General features: G+C 38.4%; 1 protein-coding gene across 1 annotated transcript in view; it reads right to left on the minus strand.

Moving 5' to 3' along the window:
- Window positions 1–14,619, minus strand: part of LOC150095056 (ATP-dependent RNA helicase DHX33-like) — a 202,020-nt gene that overhangs the window by 133,996 nt on the left and 53,405 nt on the right. The window contains exon 8 of the mRNA XM_090410944.1: window positions 11,840–11,938. Within this exon, the coding sequence (XP_090267070.1) occupies window positions 11,840–11,938 (99 nt within the window). The remainder of the gene's footprint in view (window positions 1–11,839; window positions 11,939–14,619) is intronic.

The raw sequence follows: 14,619 nt of genomic DNA on the forward strand, positions 1-14,619 counted from the left end.
GTTGTTTAGACATAATCTACCTTTAATAAACCCATGCTATTCTTTGCAAAGTATAAGTTCTTACCCTCTAAAATCTTTACGACCATCCAGAGAAGATACTCATAGTTTAATAGTTACACAACCAGGATTTGCATCACCCTTATGCAATAGGATTATCATTCTTTCCATTCCTCTGGGATCTGAGTTGAGACTCAAATTATACAAACATGTCAAAGGCCTAGCCAGTTCAGTTGAACTTTCCTTTAGCATATATATTGTTATCCCATCTGTCTCTGCTCCAAATTGTTATCCAGACTATCACTTCTATCTCTTCATCTAATGTAGTAATAACACCATGAAATATTATTATTATTATTATTATTATTATTGTTCCGGGAAACTCCAAGGAGTCGACAGACTCATCGAGGGAGGCCCTAACATCATGTCAAGAACAACTATTCAACATTCACACAGTATCTATCATACCTTGCCTTGAACTCATTCACGGTCGTAGCACCCACAACAGACTCTGGAAGCTTATTCCACTCATTCACCACTCTCCAAGTAAAGAACCTAGCTCTAACACCCTTGTCAACCACGCTCTTGCCCAGCTTCCATTCATGGCCCCTAGTCCTCCCACCACCAGTCATATTTTCAAAAATATCTTCTGGATCAATCCTATAAAAACCCTTCAGCAATTTGAATGTCTCAATCATATCACCCCTCCTTTGCCTATCGTCCAATTTCTGCAACCCACAAATCTTCAACCTATTCTCATAAGGTTCATTCCACAGACCTGCTATCATCTTGGTCACTCGTCTCTGGACCCTCTCCACTTCCTCCCCATCACGAAGAAACCCTGGTGCCCATAGCTGGGCACAGAAGTCCAGATGAGGTCTTATCAAGGCTCGATACAGAGGAACAACAACTTGTTCGTCTCTGCATGTTAAAGTATTTTTCAGAAGCCAAGTGATTTGGTGAGCTGTTTTAGTTACTTTTGCAATGTGCCCCCTAAACTTCAATTCCCTATCCACCAACACTCCCAAATCCCTGGCCTCATCAATCTCCTGAAGTATGGTTCCACCAATGCGATATACTGCTGCTATTCTTTTCACCCCAAAGTGCATAACCTTACATTTTGCCACATTAAATTGACATCCATTTTTCCTAGCCCAGTCCTCCAAACTATCCAAATCATCCTGTAAAATTTTGACATCCTGTGCACTCACAATTGCTCTACCCAACTTTGCATCATCAGCAAACAAGTGAACACTTCCTCTCAGATCCTTTCCAATATCATTGATGAACAAATTGAAAAGCAGTGGTCCAAGAACAGAGCCCTGTGGCACTCCACTAGTCACAAGACGTCTTTTAGACTCCACTCCTGAATAAACCACTCTCTGATATCTCTCCTTCAACCACCCTCTTATCCATCTCACCAACCCTATATCTATACCCATCTGCTCCAGTTTACTGATTAGGGTTCCATGTGGTATCCTATCAAAGGCCTTGGCAAGGTCCAGTAGTATCACTGTAAACCCATTACCCCTATCCAGTTCAGCCGTCACTGTGTTATAAAACGTGAGCAAGTTACTGAGGCATGATCTACCATTCACAAAACCATGTTGTCCCCCATACAATATCCCATTTTCATCTATCCAATCCTGTATTCTTTTCTTGACTAATTTCTCTAAGACCTTGACAATGATTCCTGATATGCTAATCGGTCGGTAATTTACAACAGCAGTCTTGGAACCACCTTTATGCAGTGGAACTATTTTCCCCTCTTTCCACCCGCTCGGGACTAACCCAGACCCGAGACTCAAATTAAACAAAATGGTCAAGGGTACTGACAATTCTTTAGCTGCTTCTCGTACAACACGAGCTGGTATACCATCCAATCCCACAGATGTATTGACATTGAGGTTATGCAATAGACTACTCACCTCCACTTCATTAACCACAATTCCCGTATAATCTACTGGTTTATTCGTTTCTGCAATGTCACCACCTGGATGATATACTTTTGCAAAGTGCTCACTCAGAAACTCAACTATCTCAACTGATTCAGTTACCTCCCTACCATCAGCATTCTTTAAAATCAATCTGCCATGTACATTTTTCCTTTTACTTGCTACATATCTAAAAAACTGTTTAGGATTCTCTTTAGCCTGCATGGCCAATGTTCTTTCGTAATCCTTTTTTGCTTTTCTTACCACACTCGTCACCCTTCTGGCCTGCGCTTTATACCGTTCATGTGCCTGCCGGTCACCCTTCTCCTTAAATTCCCTCCATAGTTGTTTCTTTTTTTGCAACTCAAGCTTAATGGTGTTATTCATCCATTTAACCCCTACTTGATTTATTATTCGGACTCTAGGTATACAGTCAGCCATTGCTTCATGCAAGCACTTCTTAACTACTTCCCATGCACTATCAACTTCTAGTCCTTGCAGTTGTACATGCCATGGCACTGAACCAATCAAACTCCTAAGCTTGTCATACTTTCCAGCCCGATAATTCCACATGTACCCTGTCTTAATTGAAAATTCTACACCTTTAGCCACCTCCCAAGTTAAGACCCTATGATCACTCTCACCGATTGGTGGCAATGTGGTCATATTTGTTACAGCCAAATCCTCAGATGTAATTACTAGGTCAAGCACTCTCTGACCCCTAGTATTTTCCATTACATGCTGTCGCAGATAGTTATCCCTTAATAACCGCATAAAATCCAGTTCCTTCCTCCCGTGTGTCCTCTCCTCACTCCAATCAATGCGACCATAGTTGAAATCTCCCATAATAATCACCCTCCTTCCACCCATTTCTTCTATTTGCTTGTGCATACTGTCACCACCATCTTTTCCATCACCTGGTCTATAGCAGCACCCAATTGTATATTTAGTTCTGCTAGCCACAATCTCACACCAAATGGCCTCAAATGTGCTCTTTTCTCTATCCTGCAATTCAACTTCTATTCTCCTTGGCTGGAGTTCATCAGCTATCATCAACAATACTCCTCCCCCCATTTTATTCTCTCTGTCATTCCTGAACACACTATACCCATCACATTCAATCCCACTAGTTATATCATCTACAGTCAGCCATGTTTCACTAATACCTATAACCTGTGGTCTGGAAGTGCCAACCATGGCCAAAAACTCTTCCTTCTTGTTCCTAATACTCCTAGTATTAGTGTACATGAATTTAAGACCCCCATTAGCCCCAACTCTACCTTGATGCCTTATATTAACTATCCCACTCAGATTTGTTGTCCTTATTTGCTCTGGCATATTATATTCATTCTTACATTCAACTGCCTCCATAAGGACTGTATCTCTACTCCCCCCCCCCCCTTAACAAATCTAGTTTCCCTGAATTTGCACATCCACTACATTCAGCAACACTTTCTCAAGTCTTCTTACACCGTAACCATTCAAATGCAAGCCATCCATCTTATATAGATCCTTTCGCCCATCAAACTCACTCCACACATCCACAAATTCCACACCACGCGTCATACATAACCCACGCATAAAGTCATTCGCAATTATAGCCCTCCTTTTAAACATTTCACTGTCATACCGTGGCAAAAGACTAATCATTCTAACTCTCTCACTCTTTTCTTTTGCTACCTCAAACAATTCATTCAGGTCTTCTATCATTTCCATTTTATCTCCTTTCAAATCATTCGTACCTGACACAACAATCATTTCTTTCACCCTTTCCTTTTGCTCTCTAATAGACTCAGTTACGTCCTTTATGGTCGCACCAGGTTGGTACGATTTTGTCAAATCCTCTACTAACACACCTCGTACTAACGAGTCTCCATACAGCACTCTATCTTTCATTTTGTTCATGTTCACATTCATACGTCTATTTTTCCTGTCATACCTTTTATTATTGGTTGGTTCATTCAGTCTACTTTTGTTCATGCACTCTAGCTGCTGTTTTGCTCTTTCTATCGCACTATTCAACAACGCGATCTCACTCAATGCATCTATCTCATCTTTTTTGTTCTCTGAGAAACCATTTATACTATCATTCACACTTTCTACATTCACACTCTCACAATTTTCATGTACAACCTTGCCGTTTCTTGTCATATCCCTATTTCCTTCATTCTGAAGGTTGACAAAAATATCACACTCACGATCCGAAATACACTTCAATTCCTCATTCTCCCTACATTTTCTACACACATTCAATCCTTTATTATCATCTAACCACACTCCGACCGCACTCCGTAAAGCATACATTTCACAGCTAGTACACTGACTCATTTCTTTTATGCTACCGTTCTTTGATAACGATGGCGAACCTTCATTACTGGCTGCCATTTTCCTTCGCACAGGTGCCATACTTATTTCAACGTGTTTTGTCAAATTATATGTTATAACACACCAAAAATAGACGCACTAAAATACGCAAGGCAAACAAAACAAAACTACACAATATTAAGTAATTTGTATCGATAACTGAAAATGATACTTATCTTATCTGGAGCTTGCACGAACACTACACATTACGAATTCATCTAGCGGCGACTTCCCGACATAGATTATGTTATAAAACACTTTAGTACACTAACCACGCTAATAAAGCTCCAATAATATACCAAAATTACACACTTAAGTCCATTAAATTGATCCAAAACATCAATAAATCAACAAAAAACACAAATCTCTCAGGAGCTCTCCAATAGCACGTCCGTTCGCCAGCTAGCCTCGACACCAAAATATGCTACATACCCCAGGTTGATAGACCTTAGCAAAACAAGCACTCATTATTTGAACAATCATACCTGCTTCTGACTCAAGGGTACTGTTTCAACATTCATTCTTCCTTTTATTTGCAATATAACAATAAAATTCTTTTTGGTTACCTTTATCCTGTGCAGCCAATTTCTTTTCACACAATTGGCTTTCCATACAATCTGTGTAACTTTTCTGCCCTGCACTTTATATGATATCAGATGATTTGAGTCCAGTTAGGGAAGAAGGCTATGACTGCAAATATTAGTAACAATTTTCCATGCAGCAGTGAGTTTGAAGCTATTTGGTGTGAGATGGAATTCTAACCAGATGAAATACATTGTGGGGTGTTGATACAGACCTAGTGGAACAGTTTTTGGTGACAATGAAATGCATCATCAAATCAACCTGATATGTACTAAATAAGTGATCATCATGAGTAACTTTAAGTATTCAAACTTTTAGAGTGTTAGACATGATCACAGCATCAGAGGTAGGGGGGGGGTTGAGTTTAAGACGTGACTGTTCTACCTCCAGTTGGTGATAATGATCAGGTTGCACTAACTTGGAAAGTGGCTAAGTATATAGATGCCATTCAAAAAAGGTTATATGCTAAAGTACAAAGCAGGAAATTATGACCGACTAAGAATATTAGGCTTGGCTAACAGCAGATGATGTAGTTACATGGATTGAATGTGAAGGCTTTAGTATTTTCAGGGAAGATAGGATGGGGAGGAGTACTGTTGATGATAGCAGATGAATTGCAACTAGAAAGAATAGGAGAAAGGTGCCTGTTCATTTGAAGCGATCTGGTGTGAGATTAAGACCAGTAAGAAAATATACAGTTGGTTCTTGCTATAGGCCAGGGAATTCAACAGATCACCTGGAAGACATGCATCACCAAATTAGTACAATGAGTACAGGTCAAGTGATTATTATGGGGGGGGGACTTCAACTATGGAGATACAGACTGGAAGGAAGAAAGATCACATGGCAGAAAGGAAATAGAATTTATGCACCTGCTGAGAGATAATTACTTAAGGCAGCATGTGATGGAGGGGACTAGGGGCAGGAGAGTGTTGGACCTGATCATAGGATCAGAAGAGCTATCCATAACCAAGTTGACAATTGGTCAACTTGAGAAATTGTAAAACACGAGGAATATTTTATCACGAAGGGGGATATTTGTGGAACTACAAGGCAGGTGATTATGACATGCTTAGGAAGAAGCTTAAATCTGTAGCATGGCACAAAACACTGCAGGGTAAGGATGTTAGTAGTGCATGGAATATAGTGAAGGGTCATCTAGAGGAAGCAGTATTAAACTGCATACCTCGGGTAAGGAAGGTTAATCGGGTAGGAGTTAGATGGATGAGTAATATCACTAAACACAAGTTGCAGAAGAAGAAAATGCTGGGGAAGGTATATAAAGAGAAAGGTGACCAGCAAACTCATGAACAGTAACAAGGTTCAGGCAAGAAAAGTGACCAGCATGGCAAGGAAGGCAAAATCAGATTATGAGAAGAATTTAGCTGGGCAGGCCAAAGGAAATCCCAAAGAGTTCTTTCGTTATGTGGCATGTAAGAGGAAGAATGCCCATGGAAGATTAACCTTTATGAGTGATGATGGTCACGAGGAGACGGAAGCGGATAAAATAGTTGAGTTACTGAGTGACCACTTTGCAAGCGTATATCTTCCAAGTGAAGTTGCTGCTTTAACCTATGTGACAGACACTAATGTGGGAACAGAGGAGGATGAATTAAAGGTGCTTACGATATTGCAGAATCTCAATGTAAATACAGTTGTGGGATTAGATGAGATATCAGCTAGGGTTTTGCAAGAATGTGCAAGAGAACTGGCAATGCCTTTGACTAAGCTGTTTAACTTAAGTCTCAGCTCTAGTAGAGTTCCAAAGGAGTGGAAAGAGGGCAAAATTATTCCTTTGTAAGGGAGGTTCTAAGACTAATTATATATAGTTCTAAGACAAATTATAGACAAATCAGTATCTCAGGCATGGTGGTAAAAGTATTAGAAAAATTGATAAAAAAGAGAATTCAAGAATGGGTAGATAAAAATATGATACTGTATGAGGGTCAACATGGCTTTGTGAAAGGTCAGTCATGCCTTAGTAATTTACTAAGTTTTTATAATAGAGTAACAGCTGAGTTGGATAAAGGAAATGGCTACATGATGATTTTGCAAAGGCATTTGACAGAATACCACATGAAACACTGTTATGCAAATTAGAACAAAAGGGGATGGATATGACACTGGTTAAGTGGATAAGAGGGTGACTGCTGGACAGATAAAAAGTGGTATATGGAGGAGCAGAATTGAGGCAAAAGAAGGTAACTAGTGGTGTGACCCAAGGTTCAGTGCTAGGACTATTACTGTTTTATTTGTACATAAATGATATAGGAAATAACCTGAAAGGAAATATTCAGTTGTTTGCTGATGATGTGAATTTAGGTAGAGTAATAGTTAATCAAGGCGATGTGGAGCTTGCAGGACAATTTAAAAAGGCTGTCAGTATGGGCAAAAGATAATGAGTGTCAGTTTAATGTTGAGAAATGTAAAGTTATGCACTTTGGGATAAATAGATTACAAGCTGTTTATCACAATGATGGCACTGCACTCCAGGAAATAGATGAAGTTTGGTCCCCTGGGTTTCTTTGTGATGTGGAAGCGGTGGAGAGGATTCAGAGGTGAGTGACTAAGATGGTGAGCGGCCTGTGGAATGTGCCCTATGAGGATAGATTGAAGGTGCGTGGATTGCAGAAGTTAGGTGATAGGAGAAAAAGAGGGGATATGATAGAAACCTTTAAGTTGCTTAAAGAATTTTATAGGATAGATGCAGAGGAAATGTTTCAGCATTTGGCCAGAGGAACCAGAACAAGGGTGTGGTCAGTAGGGGTCTGAGGATTAGATTTTTTGTTTGGAGAGCGGTGAATGAGTGGAATGGGTTGCCAGTCAGTTGTGAGTTAGTTTTCTGTTAATGGGTTCAAGGAGAGGTGTGATAGATTCTGTGGATAGATTGGATCTCCCACAATGAGTCTTCGGACTCCATGGGGGTGCCTGTATAATAATAATATAGCAACCAATACTAGGTCTAGTATTGGTTGCTAGATGAGGACATTGGCAATGTGGGAAGTATTAAAAAAATTCCTACAATGCAATATCAGAATGTGTATGTCATACAGTGTCAAGAATAACTGTCAAATCTCTGGAGTAAAATGGATGTGCATTCTTACTAAGAAGTAATTCTAAAGAAAAAGTGATGTGGAAGAAATAGTAACAATTTTTCAAGCAGGAATAACCATATTTGGATACCTGGAAGAACAGAAATTTAATTTGAAACCCGTGACACTCAGTAACCTTAACAAACTATAGGAAACTAGTAACCACTGATGTAGTTTTGCCAGTGTGTAAAGAGATATATATTTATGTATCAATGTAGCTTGTGATCCAGTGTATATACATGTATTCCTGAGGATGACCTTAACATAAAGGTCAAAACACTGAATTTTATTTTAATCAAATTAAAGTAAGTGCTTTCACATAGTAGTGAGTCTCCATAATTATTTATAATGAATACTGATCAATGTGTAACTCCAAAAGAAAAGAAATGATGATGTTAGTTATGAAAATTATAAAGAACAAGCCAAAAGAGTTATGAGTATTGTATGGAAAGCTAAATCTGAGCATGAAAAAAAAACTGGCCCCGCAAGTTAAAGACAACCCAAAAGAATAAATGTGAAATAATAACTAATGAATACAGGTGGTATGCAAGCAGCAGATGCAGAAAAGATTGTTCAACTAATGAGTGTCCATTTTGCCAAGAGCTATCAACCTGGTATATGCAACATATAGCTCAATGATACATCTACACTGGACGAAGAAGCATGTGTATGAGGAGGAGGTACTAGAGTTCTTGCATGAACTGAATAAGAATTCAACAATAGGACTGATGGGATATCAATAACTGCTAAGAGTGTTCAGCTGAACAGGCTCAATTCAGAGGTGACTGCTGTTTTAGCATCGTCCATAATAAAAAAAAAAAAAAACGAAAAAATCACTAAAATAAATCTTAGATATGCCCACATTGACATAGCTGTATAATTTGTCTCAGAACAGGGAAGAATGTATGGTAATCACATTGCACAAGAGCAGCGCAAAGACATATCTTAAAATGCTGATGTGTCTATTGACTCAATCAGCATTTGTGAAGTGTTTATTCTCAACAAACCAATATATGGAAGGCTGTTACATAAGATGGAGGATATGGGATTTGATTATAAAGTGTTAGATTCTTGTACCTCAGGGATTAGCCCTTGGTCCATTGTTTTCAATCTTTACATTCGTGACATTGGAAGAGATTTGACAGGAGACAGGGCTGCTTGCTGATGGCTATAAGATAGGCAGGATAATCAAGAATGCAATTGACATGCAGCATTTGCAGAATAATTTCAATAGACTGGAATTGTGGGCATGTGAAAATGGCTATCAGTTGAATATTAATAAAGTTATGCTTAAGAAGGTCACTTCTTGGCCTGTGGAATTACCAACAAACTAAAACCTTTTCACTCTAGAACCCCCCCCCCCCCCGGCCAAAAAAAAATATATGGACTTCCAAAAATACATAAAAAAAATGTGCCATTACATCCCATAGTGGATGGCATTGATTCTCCCACATACAAATTAGCCAAACATTTAGCCAAAGCGCTCACACATAAAAAACTCAGCCCACTTCAAAGCCAGTATAGAAAACCTCTCACTCCAACATACTGAAATAATGGTCAGTTTTGACATCTCCTCCCTATTCACAAATGTCCCATTCAAGGAAACCTTACAGCTCATCCAAACCAAATTTCTTCCCGATATCTCAGCCCTATTTCAGTTCACAATGAACTCAGGCTATTTCGTTTGGCAAGGAAAATTCTACAAACAGATAGATGGGACAGCCATGGGTTCACCACTCTCCCCACCCCTGGCCAACTTTTTTATGGAGACTTTTGAAAAGAAAGCCTTAAACTCAGTCCCACAAAAACCCACTGTTTGGCTTCGCTATGTTAATGATGTGTTTGCTATTTGGCCACATGGCTCAGATATACTCCTTTGCACACTTAAACAACCAACACCTCAGAATCCAGTTCACCTTGGAAAAAGAGGAAAACAACTGTCTCCCTTTCCTAGGCACTCTAATCACTCACTAGCCTAATGGATCCTTGTTTTTCTCTGTTTACAGAAAACCCACCCATACAGGCAGATACATTCACCAGCAACCCCCCCACACACAACAATATGGGGTTATAAAAACACTATATAAGAGAGCAAAATTAATCTGTTCAGATGACAATGCCCTAACCACATCCTTAACACTTTCTTAGACAATGACTACAACCCACAAAAAATATTAAAACCAGTTAACCACAACCCCCCCCCCCTTTCATAACAAAGATTAAACTAAATCCATCACCATTCCCTATATCCGGGGCACCTCTGAAAAGCTAATCAAAATCTTAAAAAAATATGACCTGACTTCTTGTTACAAACCATATAAAAAATTGGCATCCCTTATCCTCTCACCAAAGACCAACCACTTCCCCTAGACCTACCTGGGGTATACCAAGTCCCTTGCAGCTGTAAACTGTCCTACTATGGTCAAACAGGCAGGACAGCAAATGTTAGGATTTCAGAACACAAAGACTACATCTGGTTTCACCAGTTGAAAGTTTATTTTTCACTTGGTTAGACTATAATAAATTCAGTTTAATCCTTTATCCAAGTGTGAGCAAACAAAGTTTGTGCCTGAAAATATCTTCAGGACTGAGGTAAGGTAGCACAACATCAGGCAACTCGTGGTGGACCAAGCTAACATCACTCCTATCTCAGTATCTCCCATAAGGGAAGGACCACTACCCAGACTAGTTTCGACCTTTATTGAGGTCTCTTCAGTGGGAGCCAGGCTCAGAAGTGGAGATACCAGGCAGAAGCAATAGCAAGGTCATCTTTACCTATAGTAGTTGTCAAAAGGTGTGCCACCTTTTTATTAAATTACTCTGGATTTAGAGAAAGATACTGAAAGTTTATTTTTCACTTGGTCAGACTATAATAAATTTAGTTTAATCCTTTATAGCTTCTGCCTGGTATCCCCACTTCTGGGCCTGGCTCCCACTGAAGAGATCTCAATAAAGGTAGAAACTAGTCTGGGTAGTGGCCCTTCCCTTAATGCATAACATTATACATATCCGCAAGGAGATGTGTTTTGCATTATGGGAGATAGTGAGATAGGAGTGAGGTTAGCTTGGTCCACCTTTGCTACAAGTTGCCCGGTGTTGTACTACCTTACCCCAGTCCTGAAGATATTTTCATGTGCAAACTTTGTTTGCCCACGCTTGGATAAAGGATTAAACTAAATTTATTATAGTCTAACCACGTGACAAATAAACTTTCAACATCTTTCTCTAAATCCAGAGTAATTTAATAAAAAGGTGGCACACCGTTTATCAACTCCTATAGGTAAAGATGACCTCGCTATTGCTTCTGCCTGGTATCTCCACTTCTGGGCCTGGCTGCCACAATCGAAAAATATGGTAATATTATTACAAAAGTGGGCAAAATAGCTCAAAGGGTTACTTGGATGTTAAGAAAAATCACTGACAGATAAAGAAGTTATTCCCTCTTTATAAGACTTTGATAATCGAATGTGGACTACTGTGCACAAATTTGGTTGCCTGGATTTCTTGGAGATGTGAAAGTGATGAAGATTGATTCAGATGCAAATGACCAAAATGATGAACAAACTTTAGCTGATAAGCTGAAAAGAGGAGATATGACAGAAACAGAAGTTACTGAAGGAGTTGTATATAGTAGTCATCACACCAAGTTATGAGGACTTTTTTTTTTGGCTTAGAGAGTAGTAAATGATTTAAATAAGTTGCTAGAGGAAGTTATGAGTGTTATGTCTGTGAACAGGTGATATGAGAATTTCCGTGATGGGCATTAAGTCAATATTAGTATGTAGGCACAATGAGTCTTTAGAGACTTCATGAAGATACTCATATGATGCTAATTAATAATAATAAAAAAGAAGAGCATCTTTAACATACCTGCACATCAAACTGTTTGCCTTTTACAAAATATACTGGAGCATTATCAAAATACTGAGAGAAGTGGTCAACATCCATTGTTGCAGACATTATAATTATCTATAAATAAGGAAAAATATTAAGTTAGAAACAATTTACAATATGATTAATAACTCAGAACAAAGTTATAACCTTTTATGTTTGTTCATTAACAATTACTACAATTACAATTAATTGTTGCGGAAGTTTGTTCTAAATATTAATTAGTTATCACTCGATGTCTCAGTGAAGCTATTCATTTGGTAAATAAATATGACATATAATCTTTTTAACATGGTAAATGTCTGTATTCAAAAGAACTTTTCAAAAATGAAAAATTCGTTATTCATTTTTTTAAAAATCTATAACTTTAAGTACAGTATAAAGAGTGTAACAAAAGTCTATTTTCAAGTGAAAATGAGATATTAATGCAATTAAAGAAGAAATAAAATTTTTATATATATCATCATATATATAGAAATCTATATATCAAAATATATATATGTGTGTGTGTGTAGAAAGTTTTTTACCTTGGGTATATATTATGTTAAAGATACCCAGCAATTTTATAAGCTAGGTTTTTTAATCCTTTTTCCCAAGCAAACAAACAGACAAGTAAGTCAAGTTTGCGGCTGTATGTAGTGCAACACTCAAATCATTCTGCAAGTACTGCATAGCAGCAGCATTCCTGATTACCTTACCTATCTTTGCAGATGCAAAGATAGGTAGGGTAATCAGGAATGCTGCTGCTATGCAGTACTTGCAGAATGATTTGAATAGGCTGGAATTGTGAGCATGGGGAAAATGGGTGTCAATTCAATGTCAATAAATGTGAAGTGATTTGATTTGGCATGATTAGATATCCAATGTCGTATTATATTGGTAGGATTATGCTAGAAGAAACTGATAGGGCTAGGGATCTTGGAGTTAGTAAATAGGAAGTTGAAGTTTAGGGGCCATGTGGCAAAGATTGCAAATACAACTCAAAAGATAATTGCATTTCTGAAACGAACGTTCACATGTAAAGAGAAGGATGTCATTTTACTTCTTTACAAGGCCTTGATAAGACCTCATTTGGACTATTGTGTGCAGGTCTGGCCTCCTAGTTTCTGTTGTGATTCTGATATAGTGGAGAGAGTGATTATGAAGACAGATCGAGAATTTGTAGACTGCAGACACTAGCAAACAGGAGCAAGAGGTGGTGATATGATTGAGACTTACAAACTTCTGAAAGGGTTATGCAGGATTTCAGTTGATGGAATTTTTCAATTTATGGAGGATGGGGAAAGGACAAGAGGGCATCCCTGGAAACTAAGAACGAATGTCGCTAAGAAAAGGGGGCGAGAGCTAGATTTTACTCTCATAGGGTGGTGCATGATTGGAATGGATTGCCACTGGATGTTGTGAGTGCAAGCAGCGTGAATGAATTCAGGAATAAGTATGATAGCTGGTGCATGTAGTATATGACCTCCCTCGATGAGTCCCTGATTCCCTGGAGGTCTCTCTTAATACTATATATATATATTTTTTTTTTTAGTGAATCTTATGCAATTCCAATGGTTGTAAATATTTCATACATGACTATAGTGGCCAGATCAAAGGTTAGATAATCCAGAACCCTACTCTAGAAACCAAACATGAAACTTTAAGCCCATTTCACATAATAAGCAAGGCTCATATTAAGCAATGAAATTTATCTGCTACTTAAAGGCATTCATAAACATCCATACCTGCAGAAGAATTTGAACCCACAGCCTCTGCTGGTTAGAGAAGAGAGATTATTAACTTGACCAACCAGGCTGGCAATGGTCAAAATTATGGTCAACAACTAAAAGAATTTGGCAAAACATAAATACACATATATATCCTATCCTATCAGTGGTCCTAACAGGCACTTAGGCACCCATGACCTTTCCAAGTATTCTTGGACTTCACAACCGCAACTGTAACTTGAGGATAAGGTGGTTAGCCATATGCCTCCCGGTGTGTCCTGTGTCTGTAGATGCATGTGTTCAATGGGCCTGTTTGCCTGTTCTGGGAGACAAAAAACCCGAGTTTCTTGGTGAAAAAATCCACTACATCTGTATGAAGCCGACTAACTCGAAAGAGACCAGATAAAGGTTCCTCATGTCATTGACAGGAATCAAACCCAGGTCATCCCAACCTACAGAAGCTCATATATATATATATATATATAAAATTCATCGTCAGCTATTTTTTGTCCACTGCTGAATGTATTGCCAAATCTTCTGATTCTGTCCTATCTTGAGTTTTTCAATGCCACTGAGCTCCTGCCATTACTTTAATCTCAATCTCTTACTGTCTCTTTGGTCTTTCTAACTCTCTTACCAACTGTGAGATACCATTCAGATATCAGCATTGTATATTTTTGTAGTCCAATTATATTACAAAAATTGACAGAAATGGTAACATAATTGGACAACAGTAAATTGAAATATGTCAGTAGTTAATCAGAATGTGATGCAAGCTTAAACTGTGAATCTGACTGTATTCATATTTAATGCATGAATAAAACCACTGTGTATTAGTATTAGCAATGGCAAGTCATTACTTGATAGATTTCTGCTCAGGATACTTACTTGCCATTACTAATACCATGTTCCAACAAAAAGTGCATTAATTTGCATGGAGAGAACACACACAACTATTATATTACTGCTGATGGTGATATCGTCACGGTCCAAGAATACAAGTATACATAGGGACCTGAAATTTGATTTTGGGAAGGACAAAAACGAGCA

Source organism: Typopeltis vanoorti, chromosome 21 (assembly GCF_054136105.1).
Source record: "Typopeltis vanoorti isolate ZY-2024b chromosome 21, IOZ_Tvanoo_1.0, whole genome shotgun sequence".
NCBI classification, from domain to species: Eukaryota; Metazoa; Arthropoda; class Arachnida; order Uropygi; family Thelyphonidae; genus Typopeltis; species Typopeltis vanoorti.